Source organism: Notolepis coatsorum, assembly GCF_963971535.1.
Source record: "Notolepis coatsorum genome assembly, chromosome: 20".
Taxonomy (NCBI): Eukaryota; Metazoa; Chordata; class Actinopteri; order Aulopiformes; family Paralepididae; genus Notolepis; species Notolepis coatsorum.
In genome coordinates, this window is record NC_140184.1 from 68,843,896 (window position 1) to 68,863,270 (window position 19,375).

At 40.3% G+C, this 19,375-nt stretch overlaps 1 protein-coding gene across 1 annotated transcript in view; it reads left to right on the plus strand.

The window, feature by feature from the left end:
- Window positions 1–15,339: 15,339 nt before the first annotated feature.
- hnf4b (hepatic nuclear factor 4, beta) overlaps window positions 15,340–19,375 on the plus strand; it is a gene marked incomplete at both ends in the record, with an annotated part of 107,769 nt that continues 103,733 nt past the window's right edge. The window contains 1 exon segment of the mRNA XM_084337141.1: window positions 15,340–15,406. Within this exon segment, the coding sequence (XP_084193267.1) occupies window positions 15,340–15,406 (67 nt within the window).

Sequence of the window (19,375 nt, forward strand, 5' to 3'; positions counted from 1 at the left end):
CCTCCTCTCTCATAACATCTCCTCTCTCATAACACCTCCTCTCTCATAACATCAATGATCTCATAACATCTCCTCTCTCATAACATCAACTCTCTCATTACATCAACTCTCTCATAACATCAACTCTCTCATAACATATACTCTCTCATAACACCTCCTCTCTCATAACACCTCTCTCATAACATCTACTCTCTCATAACACCTCCTCTCTCATAACATCAACTCTCTCATAACATCAACTCTCTCATAACATCAACTCTCTCATAACATCAACTCTCTCATAACATCTCCTCTCTCATAACATCAACTATCTCATAACACCTCCTCTCTCATAACACCTCCTCTCTCATAACATCAACTCTCTCATAACATCAACTCTCTCATAACATCTACTCTCTCATAACACCTCCTCTCTCATAACACCTCCTCTCTCATAACATCATACTCTCTCATAACATCAACTCTCTCATAACATCAACTCTCCCAAAACACCTCCTCTCTCATAACACCTCCTCTCTCATAACACCTCCTCTCTCATAACATCTACTCTCTCATAACATCAACTCTCTCATAACATCATCTCTCATAACACCTCCTCTCTCATAACATCTACTCTCTCATAACACCTCCTCTCTCATAACACCTACTCTCTCATAACATCAACTCTCTCATAACATCATCTCTCATAACACCTCCTCTCTCATAACACCTACTCTCTCATAACATCAACTCTCTCATAACATCAACTCTCTCATAACACCTACTCTCTCAAAACATCTACTCTCTCATAACATCAACTCTCTCATAACATCAACTCTCTCATAACACCTCCTCTCTCATAACACCTCCTCTCTCATAACATCTCCTCTCTCATAACATCAACTCTCTCATAACATGTCCTCTCTCATAACATCAACTCTCTTACATCAACTCTCTCATAACATCAGCTCTCTCATAACACCTCCTCTCTCATAACATCTCCTCTCTCATAACATCAACTCTCTCATAACATCAACACTCTCATAACATCAACTCTCTCATAACATCAACTCTCTCATAACATCAACTCTCTCATAACATCAACTATCTCATAACACCTACTCTTTCATAACACCTACTCTCTCATAACATCAACTCTCTCATAACATCAACTCTCTCATAACACCTCCTCTCTCATAACATCTCCTCTCTCATAACATCAACTCTCTCATAACATCTCCTCTCTCATAACATCAACACTCTCATAACACCTCCTCTCTCATAACATCTACTCTCTCATAACACCTCCTCTCTCATAACATCAACTCTCTCATAACACCTCCTCTCTCATAACACCTCCTCTCTCATAACACCTCCTCTCTCATAACACCTCCTCTCTCATAACACCTCCTCTCTCATAACATCTCCTCTCTCATAACACCTCCTCTCTCATAACATCAATTCTCTCATAACATCTCCTCTCTCATAACATCAACTCTCTCATAACATCTCCTCTCTCATAAGATCAACTATCTCATAACATATCCTCTCTCATAACATCTCCTCTCTCATAACATCTCCTCTCCCATAACATCAACTCTCTTATAACATCTCCTCTCTCGTAACATCTCCTCTCTCATAACATCTCCTCTCTCATAACATCTCCTCTCTCATAACATCTCCTCTCTCATAACATCTCCTCTCTCATAACACCTCCTCTCATAACATCTCCTCTCTCATAACATCAACTCTCTCATAAGATCTACTCTCTCATAACATCAACTCTCTCATAACACCTCCTATCTCATAACATCAACTCTCTCATAAGATCTCCTCTCTCATAACATCAACTCTCTCATAACATCAACTCTCTCATAACACCTCCTCTCTCATAACACCTCCTCTCTCATAACACCTCCTCTCTCATAACATCATACTCTCTCATAACATCTACTTTCTCATAACACCTCCTCTCTCATAACATCTACTCTCTCATAACATCAACTTTCTCATAACACCTCCTCTCTCATAACACCTCATATCTCATAACATCTCCTCTCTCATAACACCTCCTGTCTCATAACATATCCTCTCTCATAACACCTCCTATCTCATAACATCAACTCTCTCATAACATCTACTCTCTCATAACACCTCATCTCTCATAACATCTACTCTCTCATAACATCAACTCTCTCATAACACCTCCTCTCTCATAACATCTACTCTCTCATAACATCAACTCTATCATAACATCAACTCTCTCATAACATCTACTCTCTCATAACATCAACTCTCTCATAACACCTCCTCTCTCATAACATCAACTCTCTCATAACATCTCCTCTCTCATAACACCTCCTCTCTCATAACATGAACTCTCTCATAACACCTCCTCTCTCATAACATCAACTCCCTCATAACACCTCCTCTCTCATAACATCAACTCTCTCATAACATCTCTATCATAACATCAACTCTCTCATAACACCCCCTCTCTCATAACACCTCCTCTCTCATAACATCAACTCTCTCATAACACCTCCTCTCTCATAACATCAACTATCTCATAACATCTCCTCTCTCATAACATCAACTCTCTCATAACACCTCCTCTCTCATAACATATCCTCTCTCATAACACCTCCTCTCTCATAACATCAACTCTCTCATAACATCTCCTCTCTCATAACATCAACTCTCTCATAACATCAACTCTCTCATAACATCAACTCTCTCATAACATCTACTCTCTCATAACACCTCCTATCTCATAACACCTCCTCTCTCATAACATATCCTCTCTCATAACATCTACTCTCTCATAACATCTACTCTCTCATAACATCAACTCTCTCATAACATCTACTCTCTCATAACACCTCCTATCTCATAACACCTCCTCTCTCATAACACATCCTCTCTCATAACACCTCCTCTCTCATAACATCTACTCTCTCATAACACCTACTCTCTCATAACATCATACGCTCTCATAACATCAACTCTCTCATAACATCAACTCTCTCATAACATCAACTCTCTCATAACACCTCCCCTCTCATAACACCTCCTCTCTCATAACATCATACTCTCTCATAACATCTACTTTATCATAACACCTCATCTCTCATAACATCTACTCTCTCATAACATCAACTCTCTCATAACACCTCCTCTCTCATAACACCTCATCTCTCATAACATCTCCTCTCTCATAACACCTCCTATCTCATAACATATCCTCTCTCATAACACCTACTCTCTCAAAACATCTACTCTCTCATAACATCAACTCTCTCATAACATCAACTCTCTCATAACACCTCCTCTCTCATAACACCTCCTCTCTCATAACATCTCCTCTCTCATAACATCAACTCTCTCATAACATGTCCTCTCTCATAACATCAACTCTCTTACATCAACTCTCTCATAACATCAGCTCTCTCATAACACCTCCTCTCTCATAACATCTCCTCTCTCATAACATCAACTCTCTCATAACATCAACACTCTCATAACATCAACTCTCTCATAACATCAACTCTCTCATAACATCAACTCTCTCATAACATCAACTATCTCATAACACCTACTCTTTCATAACACCTACTCTCTCATAACATCAACTCTCTCATAACATCAACTCTCTCATAACACCTCCTCTCTCATAACATCTCCTCTCTCATAACATCAACTCTCTCATAACATCTCCTCTCTCATAACATCAACTCTCTCATAACACCTCCTCTCTCATAACATCTACTCTCTCATAACACCTCCTCTCTCATAACATCAACTCTCTCATAACACCTCCTCTCTCATAACACCTCCTCTCTCATAACACCTCCTCTCTCATAACACCTCCTCTCTCATAACACCTCCTCTCTCATAACATCTCCTCTCTCATAACACCTCCTCTCTCATAACATCAATTCTCTCATAACATCTCCTCTCTCATAACATCAACTCTCTGATAACATCTCCTCTCTCATAAGATCAACTCTCTCATAACATATCCTCTCTCATAACATCTCCTCTCTCATAACATCTCCTCTCCCATAACATCAACTCTCTTATAACATCTCCTCTCTCGTAACATCTCCTCTCTCATAACATCTCCTCTCTCATAACATCTCCTCTCTCATAACATCTCCTCTCTCATAACATCTCCTCTCTCATAACACCTCCTCTCATAACATATCCTCTCTCATAACATCAACTCTCTCATAAGATCTACTCTCTCATAACATCAACTCTCTCATAACACCTCCTATCTCATAACATCAACTCTCTCATAAGATCTCCTCTCTCATAACATCAACTCTCTCATAACATCAACTCTCTCATAACACCTCCTCTCTCATAACACCTCCTCTCTCATAACACCTCCTCTCTCATAACATCATACTCTCTCATAACATCTACTTTCTCATAACACCTCCTCTCTCATAACATCTACTCTCTCATAACATCAACTTTCTCATAACACCTCCTCTCTCATAACACCTCATATCTCATAACATCTCCTCTCTCATAACACCTCCTGTCTCATAACATATCCTCTCTCATAACACCTCCTATCTCATAACATCAACTCTCTCATAACATCTACTCTCTCATACCACCTCATCTCTCATAACATCTACTCTCTCATAACATCAACTCTCTCATAACACCTCCTCTCTCATAACATCTACTCTCTCATAACATCAACTCTATCATAACATCAACTCTCTCATAACATCTACTCTCTCATAACATCAACTCTCTCATAACACCTCCTCTCTCATAACATCAACTCTCTCATAACATCTCCTCTCTCATAACACCTCCTCTCTCATAACATGAACTCTCTCATAACACCTCCTCTCTCATAACATCAACTCCATCATAACACCTCCTCTCTCATAACATCAACTCTCTCATAACATCTCTATCATAACATCAACTCTCTCATAACACCCCCTCTCTCATAACACCTCCTCTCTCATAACATCAACTCTCTCATAACACCTCCTCTCTCATAACATCAACTATCTCATAACATCTCCTCTCTCATAACATCAACTCTCTCATAACACCTCCTCTCTCATAATATATCCTCTCTCATAACACCTCCTCTCTCATAACATCAACTCTCTCATAACATCTCCTCTCTCATAACATCAACTCTCTCATAACATCAACTCTCTCATAACATCAACTCTCTCATAACATCTACTCTCTCATAACACCTCCTATCTCATAACACCTCCTCTCTCATAACATATCCTCTCTCATAACATCTACTCTCTCATAACATCTACTCTCTCATAACATCAACTCTCTCATAACATCTACTCTCTCATAACACCTCCTATCTCATAACACCTCCTCTCTCATAACACATCCTCTCTCATAACACCTCCTCTCTCATAACATCTACTCTCTCATAACACCTACTCTCTCATAACATCATACTCTCTCATAACATCAACTCTCTCATAACATCAACTCTCTCATAACATCAACTCTCTCATAACACCTCCCCTCTCATAACACCTCCTCTCTCATAACATCATACTCTCTCATAGCATCTACTTTATCATAACACCTCATCTCTCATAACATCTACTCTCTCATAACATCAACTCTCTCATAACACCTCCTCTCTCATAACACCTCATCTCTCATAACATCAACTCTCTCATAACACCTCCTCTCTCATAACATCAACTATCTCATAACATCTCCTCTCTCATAACATCAACTCTCTCATAACACCTCCTCTCTCATAACATATCCTCTCTCATAACACCTCCTCTCTCATAACATCAACTCTCTCATAACATCTCCTCTCTCATAACATCAACTCTCTCATAACATCAACTCTCTCATAACATCAACTCTCTCATAACATCTACTCTCTCATAACACCTCCTATCTCATAACACCTCCTCTCTCATAACATATCCTCTCTCATAACATCTACTCTCTCATAACATCTACTCTCTCATAACATCAACTCTCTCATAACATCTACTCTCTCATAACACCTCCTATCTCATAACACCTCCTCTCTCATAACACATCCTCTCTCATAACACCTCCTCTCTCATAACATCTACTCTCTCATAACACCTACTCTCTCATAACATCATACTCTCTCATAACATCAACTCTCTCATAACATCAACTCTCTCATAACATCAACTCTCTCATAACACCTCCCCTCTCATAACACCTCCTCTCTCATAACATCATACTCTCTCATAGCATCTACTTTATCATAACACCTCATCTCTCATAACATCTACTCTCTCATAACATCAACTCTCTCATAACACCTCCTCTCTCATAACACCTCATCTCTCATAACATCTCCTCTCTCATAACACCTCCTATCTCATAACATATCCTCTCTTATAACACCTCCTCTCTCATAACATCAACTCTCTCATAACATCTACTCTCTCATAACACCTCCTCTCTCATAACATCTACTTTCTCATAACATCAACTCTCTCATAACACCTACTCTCTCATAACATCTACTCTCTCATAACATCAACTCTCTCATAACATCAACTCTCTCATAACATCTACTCTCTCATAACATCAACTCTCTCATAACACCTCCTCTCTCATAACATCAACTCTCTCATAACATCTCCTCTCTCATACCACCTCCTCTCTCATAACATCAACTCTCTCATAACACCTCCTCTCTCATAACATCAACTCTCTCATAACACCTCCTCTCTCATAACATCAACTCTCTCATAACATCTCCTCTCTCATAACATCAACTCTCTCATAACACCTCCTCTCTCATAACACCTCCTCTCTCATAACACCTCCTCTCTCATAACATCATACTCTCTCATAACATCTACTTTCTCATAACACCTCCTCTCTCATAACATCTACTCTCTCATAACATCAACTCTCTCATAACACCTCCTCTATCATAACACCTCATATCTCATAATATATCCTCTCTCATAACACCTCCTCTCTCATAACACCTCCTCTCTCATAACATCAACTCTCTCATAACATCTACTCTCTCATAACACCTCCTCTCTCATAACATCTACTTTCTCATAACATCAACTCTCTCATAACACCTCCTCTCTCATAACATCTACTCTCTCATAACATCAACTCTCTCATAACATCAACTCTCTCATAACATCTACTCTCTCATAACATCAACTCTCTCATAACACCTCCTCTCTCATAACATCAACTCTCTCATAACATCTCCTCTCTCATAACACCTCCTCTCTCATAACATCAACTCTCTCATAACACCTCCTCTCTCATAACATCAACTCTCTCATAACACCTCCTCTCTCATAACACCTCCTCTCTTATAACACTTCCTCTCTCATAACATCAACTCTCTCATAACACCTCCTCTCGCATAACATCAACTCTCTCATAACACCTCCTCTCTCATAACACCTCCTCTCTCATAACACCTCCTCTCTCATAACATCATACTCTCTCATAACATCTACTTTCTCATAACACCTCCTCTCTCATAACATCTACTCTCTCATAACATCAACTCTCTCATAACACCTCCTCTATCATAACATCATACTCTCTCATAGCATCTACTTTATCATAACACCTCATCTCTCATAACATCTACTCTCTCATAACATCAACTCTCTCATAACACCTCCTCTCTCATAACACCTCATCTCTCATAACATCTCCTCTCTCATAACACCTCCTATCTCATAACATATCCTCTCTTATAACACCTCCTCTCTCATAACATCAACTCTCTCATAACATCTACTCTCTCATAACACCTCCTATCTCATAACATCTACTTTCTCATAACATCAACTCTCTCATAACACCTACTCTCTCATAACATCTACTCTCTCATAACATCAACTCTCTCATAACATCAACTCTCTCATAACATCTACTCTCTCATAACATCAACTCTCTCATAACACCTCCTCTCTCATAACATCAACTCTCTCATAACATCTCCTCTCTCATACCACCTCCTCTCTCATAACATCAACTCTCTCATAACACCTCCTCTCTCATAACATCAACTCTCTCATAACACCTCCTCTCTCATAACATCAACTCTCTCATAACATCTCCTCTCTCATAACATCAACTCTCTCATAACACCTCCTCTCTCATAACACCTCCTCTCTCATAACACCTCCTCTCTCATAACATCATACTCTCTCATAACATCTACTTTCTCATAACACCTCCTCTCTCATAACATCTACTCTCTCATAACATCAACTCTCTCATAACACCTCCTCTCTCATAACACCTCATCTCTCATAACATCTCCTCTCTCATAACACCTCCTCTCTCATAACATCAACTCTCTCATAACATCTACTCTCTCATAACACCTCCTCTCTCATAACATCTACTTTCTCATAACATCAACTCTCTCATAACACCTCCTCTCTCATAACATCTACTCTCTCATAACATCTACTCTCTCATAACACCTCCTCTCTCATAACACCTCATCTCTCATAACACCTCCTCTCTCATAACATCTCCTCTCTCATAACACCTCCTCTCTCATAACATCTCCTCTCTCATAGCATCAACTCTCTCATAACATCTCCTCTCTCATAACATCAACTCTCTCATAACACCTCCTCTCTCATAACATCAACTCTCTCATAAGACCTACTCTCTCATAACACCTCCCCTCTCATAACATCAACTCTCTCATAACATCTCCTCTCTCATAACACCTCCTCTCTCATAACATCAACTCTCTCATAACACCTCCTATCTCATAACACCTCCTATCTCATAACACCTCCTCTCTCATAACATCTCCTCTCTCATAACATCTACTCTCTCATAACATCTCCTCTCTCATAACACATCCTCTCTCATAACACCTCCTCTCTCATAACATCTACTCTCTCATAACATCATACTCTCTCATAACATCAACTCTCTCATAACATCATACTCTCTCATAACATCAACTCTCTCATAACATCAACTCTCTCATAACATCAACTCTCTCATAACACCTCCTCTCTCATAACACCTCCTCTCTCATAACATCATACTCTCTCATAACATCTACTTTCTCATAACACCTCCTCTCTCATAACATCTACTCTCTCATAACATCAACTCTCTCATAACACCTCCTCTCTCATAACACCTCATCTCTCATAACATCTCCTCTCTCATAACACCTCCTCTCTCATAACATCAACTCTCTCATAACATCTACTCTCTCATAACACCTCCTCTCTCATAACATCTACTTTCTCATAACATCAACTCTCTCATAACACCTCCTCTCTCATAACATCTACTCTCTCATAACATCTACTCTCTCATAACACCTCCTCTCTCATAACACCTCATCTCTCATAACACCTCCTCTCTCATAACATCTCCTCTCTCATAACACCTCCTCTCTCATAACATCTCCTCTCTCATAGCATCAACTCTCTCATAACATCTCCTCTCCCATAACATCAACTCTCTCATAACACCTCCTCTCTCATAACATCAACTCTCTCATAACACCTACTCTCTCATAACACCTCCCCTCTCATAACATCAACTCTCTCATAACATCTCCTCTCTCATAACACCTCCTCTCTCATAACATCAACTCTCTCATAACATCTCCTCTCTCATAACACCTCCTCTCTCATAACATCAACTCTCTCATAACACCTACTCTCTCATAACATCAACTCTTTCATAACACCTCCTCTCTCATAACATCAACTCTCTCATAACACCTCCTCTCTCATAACATCAACTCTCTCATAACACCTCCTCTCTCATAACACCTCCTCTCTCATAACATCAACTCTCTCATAACACCTCCTCTCTCATAACATCAACTCTCTCATAACACCTCCTCTCTCATAACACCTCCTCTCTTATAACACTTCCTCTCTCATAACATCAACTCTCTCATAACACCTCCTCTCGCATAACATCAACTCTCTCATAACACCTCCTCTCTCATAACACCTCCTCTCTCATAACACCTCCTCTCTCATAACATCATACTCTCTCATAACATCTACTTTCTCATAACACCTCCTCTCTCATAACATCTACTCTCTCATAACATCAACTCTCTCGTAACACCTCCTCTATCATAACATCATACTCTCTCATAGCATCTACTTTATCATAACACCTCATCTCTCATAACATCTACTCTCTCATAACATCAACTCTCTCATAACACCTCCTCTCTCATAACACCTCATCTCTCATAACATCTCCTCTCTCATAACACCTCCTATCTCATAACATATCCTCTCTTATAACACCTCCTCTCTCATAACATCAACTCTCTCATAACATCTACTCTCTCATAACACCTCCTCTCTCATAACATCTACTTTCTCATAACATCAACTCTCTCATAACACCTACTCTCTCATAACATCTACTCTCTCATAACATCAACTCTCTCATAACATCAACTCTCTCATAACATCTACTCTCTCATAACATCAACTCTCTCATAACACCTCCTCTCTCATAACATCAACTCTCTCATAACATCTCCTCTCTCATACCACCTCCTCTCTCATAACATCAACTCTCTCATAACACCTCCTCTCTCATAACATCAACTCTCTCATAACACCTCCTCTCTCATAACATCAACTCTCTCATAACATCTCCTCTCTCATAACATCAACTCTCTCATAACACCTCCTCTCTCATAACACCTCCTCTCTCATAACACCTCCTCTCTCATAACATCATACTCTCTCATAACATCTACTTTCTCATAACACCTCCTCTCTCATAACATCTACTCTCTCATAACATCAACTCTCTCATAACACCTCCTCTCTCATAACACCTCATCTCTCATAACATCTCCTCTCTCATAACACCTCCTCTCTCATAACATCAACTCTCTCATAACATCTACTCTCTCATAACACCTCCTCTCTCATAACATCTACTTTCTCATAACATCAACTCTCTCATAACACCTCCTCTCTCATAACATCTACTCTCTCATAACATCTACTCTCTCATAACACCTCCTCTCTCATAACACCTCATCTCTCATAACACCTCCTCTCTCATAACATCTCCTCTCTCATAACACCTCCTCTCTCATAACATCTCCTCTCTCATAGCATCAACTCTCTCATAACATCTCCTCTCTCATAACATCAACTCTCTCATAACACCTCCTCTCTCATAACATCAACTCTCTCATAAGACCTACTCTCTCATAACACCTCCCCTCTCATAACATCAACTCTCTCATAACATCTCCTCTCTCATAACACCTCCTCTCTCATAACATCAACTCTCTCATAACACCTCCTATCTCATAACACCTCCTATCTCATAACACCTCCTCTCTCATAACATCTCCTCTCTCATAACATCTACTCTCTCATAACATCTCCTCTCTCATAACACATCCTCTCTCATAACACCTCCTCTCTCATAACATCTACTCTCTCATAACATCATACTCTCTCATAACATCAACTCTCTCATAACATCATACTCTCTCATAACATCAACTCTCTCATAACATCAACTCTCTCATAACATCAACTCTCTCATAACACCTCCTCTCTCATAACACCTCCTCTCTCATAACATCATACTCTCTCATAACATCTACTTTCTCATAACACCTCCTCTCTCATAACATCTACTCTCTCATAACATCAACTCTCTCATAACACCTCCTCTCTCATAACACCTCATCTCTCATAACATCTCCTCTCTCATAACACCTCCTCTCTCATAACATCAACTCTCTCATAACATCTACTCTCTCATAACACCTCCTCTCTCATAACATCTACTTTCTCATAACATCAACTCTCTCATAACACCTCCTCTCTCATAACATCTACTCTCTCATAACATCTACTCTCTCATAACACCTCCTCTCTCATAACACCTCATCTCTCATAACACCTCCTCTCTCATAACATCTCCTCTCTCATAACACCTCCTCTCTCATAACATCTCCTCTCTCATAGCATCAACTCTCTCATAACATCTCCTCTCCCATAACATCAACTCTCTCATAACACCTCCTCTCTCATAACATCAACTCTCTCATAACACCTACTCTCTCATAACACCTCCCCTCTCATAACATCAACTCTCTCATAACATCTCCTCTCTCATAACACCTCCTCTCTCATAACATCAACTCTCTCATAACATCTCCTCTCTCATAACACCTCCTCTCTCATAACATCAACTCTCTCATAACACCTACTCTCTCATAACATCAACTCTTTCATAACACCTCCTCTCTCATAACATCAACTCTCTCATAACACCTCCTCTCTCATAACATCAACTCTCTCATAACACCTCCTCTCTCATAACACCTCCTCTCTCATAACATCAACTCTCTCATAACACCTACTCTCTCATAACATCAACTCTCTCATAACACCTCCTCTCTCATAACATCAACTCTCTCATAACACCTACTCTACTCATAACACCTCCTCTCTCATAACATCTACTCTCTCATAACACCTACTCTCATAACATCATACTCTCTCATAACATCAACTCTCTCATAACAACAACTCTCTCATAACACCTCCTCTCTCATAACACCTCCTCTCTCATAACATCAACTCTCTCATAACACCTACTCTCTCATAACATCAACTCTCTCATAACACCTACTCTCTCATAACATCAACTCTCTCATAACATATCATCTCTCATAACACCTCCTCTCTCATAGCATCAACTCTCTCATAACATCTCCTCTCTCATAACATCAACTCTCTCATAACACCTCCTCTCTCATAACATCTCCTCTCTCATAACACCTCCTCTCTCATAACACCTCCTCTCTCATAACATCAACTCTCTCATAACATCTACTTTCTCATAACACCTCCTCTCTCATAACATCTACTCTCTCATAACATCAACTCTCTCATACCATCTCCTCTCTCATAACATCAACTGTCTCATAACATCTCCTCTCTCATAACACCTCCTCTCTCATAACATCAACTCTCTCATAACATCTCCTCTCTCATAACATCTCCTCTCTCATAAAACCTCTCTCATAACATCAACTCTCTCATAACACCTCTCTCATAACACCTCCTCTCTCATAACACCTCTATCATAACATCAACTCTCTCATAACATCTACACTCTCATAACATTAACTCTCTCATAACACCTCTCTCATAACACCTACTCTCTCATAATATATCCTCTCTCATAACATCAACTCTTGCATACCATCTACTCTCTCATCACATCTCTCATAACATCTACTCTCTCATCACATCTACTCTCTCATAACATCAACTCTCTCATACCATCTACTCTCTCATAACATCTACTCTCTCATAACACCTACTCTCTCATAACACCTCCTATCTCATAACACCTCCTCTCTCATAACACCTCCTATCTCATAACACCTCCTCTCTCATAACATCTCCTCTCTCATAACATCTACTCTCTCATAACATCTCCTCTCTCATAACACCTCCTCTCTCATAACACCTCCTCTCTCATAACACCTCCTCTCTCATAACATCAACTCTCTCATAACACCTCCTCTCTCATAACACCTCCTCTCTCATAAGATCAACTCTCTCATAAGATCTACTCTCTCATAACATCTACTTTCTCATAACACCTCCTCTCTCATAACATCTACTCTCTCATAACATCAACTCTCTCATACCATCTCCTCTCTCATAACATCAACTCTCTCATAACATCTCCTCTCTCATAACACCTCCTCTCTCATAACATCAACTCTCTCATAACATCTCCTCTCTCATAACATCTCCTCTCTCATAACACCTCTCTCATAACACCTCCTCTCTCATAACACCTCTCTCATAACATCAACTCTCTCATAACATCTACACTCTCATAACATTAACTCTCTCATAACACCTCTCTCATAACACCTACTCTCTCATAATATATCCTCTCTTATAACATCAACTCTTTCATACCATCTACTCTCTCATAACATCTACTCTCTCATAACACCTCCTCTCTCATAACATATCCTCTCTCATAACACCTCCTCTCTCATAACACCTCCTCTCTCATAACATCAACTCTCTCATAACATCTACTTTCTCATAACACCTCCTCTCTCATAACATCTACTCTCTCATAACATCAACTCTCTCATACCATCTCCTCTCTCATAACATCAACTCTCTCATAACATCTCCTCTCTCATAACACCTCCTCTCTCATAACATCAACTCTCTCATAACATCTCCTCTCTCATAACATCTCTCATAAAACCTCTCTCATAACATCAACTCTCTCATAACACCTCTCTCATAACACCTCCTCTCTCATAACACCTCTCTCATAACATCAACTCTCTCATAACATCTACACTCTCATAACATTAACTCTCTCATAACACCTCTCTCATAACACCTACTCTCTCATAATATATCCTCTCTCATAACATCAACTCTTGCATACCATCTACTCTCTCATCACATCTCTCATAACATCTACTCTCTCATCACATCTACTCTCTCATAACATCAACTCTCTCATACCATCTACTCTCTCATAACATCTACTCTCTCATAACACCTACTCTCTCATAACACCTCCTATCTCATAACACCTCCTCTCTCATAACACCTCCTATCTCATAACACCACCTCTCTCATAACATCTCCTCTCTCATAACATCTACTCTCTCATAACATCTCCTCTCTCATAACACCTCCTCTCTCATAACACCTCCTCTCTCATAACACCTCCTCTCTCATAACATCAACTCTCTCATAACACCTCCTCTCTCATAACACCTCCTCTCTCATAAGATCAACTCTCTCATAAGATCTACTCTCTCATAACATCTACTTTCTCATAACACCTCCTCTCTCATAACATCTACTCTCTCATAACATCAACTCTCTCATACCATCTCCTCTCTCATAACATCAACTCTCTCATAACATCTCCTCTCTCATAACACCTCCTCTCTCATAACATCAACTCTCTCATAACATCTCCTCTCTCATAACATCTCCTCTCTCATAACACCTCTCTCATAACACCTCCTCTCTCATAACACCTCTCTCATAACATCAACTCTCTCATAACATCTACACTCTCATAACATTAACTCTCTCATAACACCTCTCTCATAACACCTACTCTCTCATAATATATCCTCTCTCATAACATCAACTCTTTCATACCATCTACTCTCTCATAACATCTACTCTCTCATCACATCTACTCTCTCATAACATCAACTCTCTCATACCATCTACTCTCTCATAACATCTACTCTCTCATAACACCATCGTGAGGGACTCTGTGGAGGAGAGCATGGTGGAGATCCAGAGGGAGATGCAGGACCGGGTGGAGAGTGCTTGGGGACTGGGGAATGCAATGGGTACTGTGGGGGGGGAGGGGCTGAACATATGATTTTGAATGTCAAGTGGTTTTTATGTGCTGGAGGAGGTTTTTGGAGTGTGTAGGGGTGGTTGTGGGTGTGTGTGTGTGAGTGTGTGTGTGTGTGTGTGGGTGTGTGCGTGCGAGTGTGTGTGTGGGTGTGTGTGCGGGTGAGTGTGTGGGTGTGTGTGTTGTTTTTATGAAGATGCCGTGAGATTTTTGTGTCTCTATTGACTGTTTTTAGTTGACATGTTTTAATAAAAGAACATCAAAAGTCTCATAACATCAACTCTCTCATAACATCAACTCTCTCATAACATCTACTCTCTCATAACATCAACTCTCTCATAACACCTCCTCTCTCATAACATCAACTCTCTCATAACATCTCCTCTCTCATAACACCTCCTCTCTCATAACATCAACTCTCTCATAACACCTACTCTCTCATAACATCAACTCTCTCATAACACCTCCTCTCTCATAACATCAACTCTCTCATAACACCTCCTCTCTCATAACATCAACTCTCTCATAACACCTCCTCTCTCATAACATCAACTCTCTCATAACACCTCCTCTCTCATAACATAAACTCTCTCATAACACCTACTCTCTCATAACATCAACTCTCTCATAACACCTCCTCTCTCATAACATATACTCTCTCATAACACCTACACTCTCATAACATCATACTCTCTCATAACATCATACTCTCTCATAACATCAACTCTCTCATAACAACAACTCTCTCATAACACCTCCTCTCTCATAACACCTCCCCTCTCATAACATCAACTCTCTCATAACACCTACTCTCTCATAACATCAACTCTCTCATAACACCTCCTCTCTCATAACATCAACTCTCTCATAACACCTCCTCTCTCATAACATCTCCTCTCTCATAACACCTCCTCTCTCATAACACCTCCTCTCTCATAACATCAACTCTCTCATAAGATCTACTTTCTCATAACACCTCCTCTCTCATAACATCTACTCTCTCATAACACCTCCTCTCTCATAACACCTCCTCTCTCATAACATCAACTCTCTCATAAGATCTACTTTCTCATAACACCTCCTCTCTCATAACATCAACTCTCTCATAACACCTCCTCTCTCATAACATCAACTCTCTCATAACACCTCCTCTCTCATAACATCTCCTCTCTCATAACACCTCCTCTCTCATAACACCTCCTCTCTCATAACATCAACTCTCTCATAAGATCTACTTTCTCATAACACCTCCTCTCTCATAACATCTACTCTCTCATAACACCTCCTCTCTCATAACACCTCCTCTCTCATAAGATCAACTCTCTCATAAGATCTACTCTCTCATAACATCAACTCTCTCATAACACCTCCTCTCTCATAACACCTCCTCTCTCATAACATCAACTCTCTCATAACACCTCCTCTCTCATAACACCTCCTCTCTCATAAGATCAATCTCTCATAACATCTACTTTCTCATAACACCTCCTCTCTCATAACATCTACTCTCTCATAACATCAACTCTCTCATACCATCTCCTCTCTCATAACATCAACTCTCTCATAACATCTCCTCTCTCATAACACCTCCTCTCTCATAACATCAACTCTCTCATAACATCTCCTCTCTCATAACATCTCCTCTCTCATAACACCTCTCTCATAACATCAACTCTCTCATAACACCTCTCTCATAACACCTCCACTCTCATAACACCTCTCTCATAACATCAACTCTCTCATAACATCTACACTCTCATAACATTAACTCTCTCATAACACCTCTCTCATAACACCTACTCTCTCATAATATATCCTCTCTCATAACATCAACTATTTCATACCATCTACTCTCTCATCACATCTCTCATAACATCTACTCTCTCATCACATCTACTCTCTCATAACATCAACTCTCTCATACCATCTACTCTCTCATAACATATACTCTCTCATAACACCTACTCTCTCATAACACCTCCTATCTCATAACACCTCCTCTCTCATAACACCTCCTATCTCATAACACCTCCTCTCTCATAACATATCCTCTCTCATAACATCTACTCTCTCATAACATCTCCTTTCTCATAACACCTCCTCTCTCATAACATCTACTCTCTCATAACATCAACTCTCATACCATCTCCTCTCTCATAACATCAACTCTCTCATAACATCTCCTCTCTCATAACACCTCCTCTCTCATAACATCAACTCTCTCATAACATCTCCTATCTCATAACATCTCCTCTCTCATAACACCTCTCTCATAACATCAACTCTCTCATAACACCTCTCTCATAACACCTCCTCTCTCATAACACCTCTCTCATAACATCAACTCTCTCATAACATCTACACTCTCATAACATTAACTCTCTCATAACACCTCTCTTGTTGTGAAGGGCCAGATTAAACCGAATATATATATTTATTTATATATATATATTTAATTGTATTTGTATATTCTCTAATATTCCCTGATATCCCTTGTATATTCCTTGTACAATATGCATTGAATATCCATTCTAGCCTACTGAACATCCCATAATAGTCTCCATTCTACTATTGGTCGAGACCTTGGTGCCAGGCTGCCATACCCCTCAGACCCAGTTCAAACGTACCGCTCAACATGTACGAACAAGTCCTAGTTCCGCGTAGGAATCTGGCTACCGCACCACTAATGGGACTATTTGTTCATAGTGCGTATATATACTGCGCTACTAAAGTAGGACTTTCTTTTCAGTCCAGTTTCTTACCCTCCAATAGAGTCACAGACGTAAAGCCTCCCCGCGACGCCACGTGTGGGAGTAAGGCCAAGTTCGCCTACCATCGGTATTGAGACATCGTGTATATTAATATTTGAATAGTCATATTTGGCACTATATCGTCGAGTTGGACGTAGTCTATTAAGCTAATAATAGTCTGTTAATATATAGTGCTTCGTGCGGTGAGAATACTACCGTAGTCAGTACCCCATCGTTTCGGGCAGAGAACTGGCTGCTTACCCAGGGTGGTTGACCCCATGTGAAGCTGCACCCGAGGAGCCCCAGAACCGACGAGCGAGTGGACCTGTATACCGGATTATTCTACCGACGACAGCCCGCCTTCCCAGGCACGGATTATGCTTTGTATACTTTGATTATTCCATGGATAAAGACCCCCGACACTGCCGTGTGTTGGAACCCCCCCCCCTGGAGAGGACGCAAGGTGAGGAGACGCTCTGCAAGACGAGGTCGCTTCACGTCTCTCCCCCGTGGACCGGAGAGAGCCGGCCCACAAAGAGTCCACCTGCTTTCATCTGTGGTCCAAGGATCGCCGGCGCATTGAACGGCACTACAGTGGGTTCACCTGGGATACCCTTGGCCGGACGAGGCAGCCGGATTCTACCCCCCCCCCCCCCCCCCTCCTACTCCTGTCGGCTTACAAGCGACCGGATTAACCCCCTCTAGTGTATCTAGTATATAATCATTAAAGTATCATTGCTGTTATTCCTTAACTATTCCAGGTCGTATATTTACCACCTGCGCCTTCAGAGATTGGACATTCTCTATTGATATACCGACGAATACTCTTTGCCATAAAAGTGCATACTATTTCAATTCATAAATGTAATTAAGTGATTAAGTGCTTGTTCTACACACCATCGCTGTGTAGAAATAAAGACCTGTTTCGACTTCGTACATTTGTGTTGGATCCGTTTCATCTACGTGAGAGTGTTTATGATAATATATTTATGCCGTGTACTGGGTGGCCGAATATTAAGTACAAAGGTAGTGGTAGTAAGTATCATATCTAGTAATACAGTCAGGGAATTGTACCCCTCAGTTACAATTGGTCCTTCGAGCCGGAGGGTAATTAGTGTAATATTAATATAGTGTTATTAATATTGAAATGGCCTATGATGAACACTCCACGAAACGATCCTCCTAACCAACGCCCGCAGCGCGAACGACGG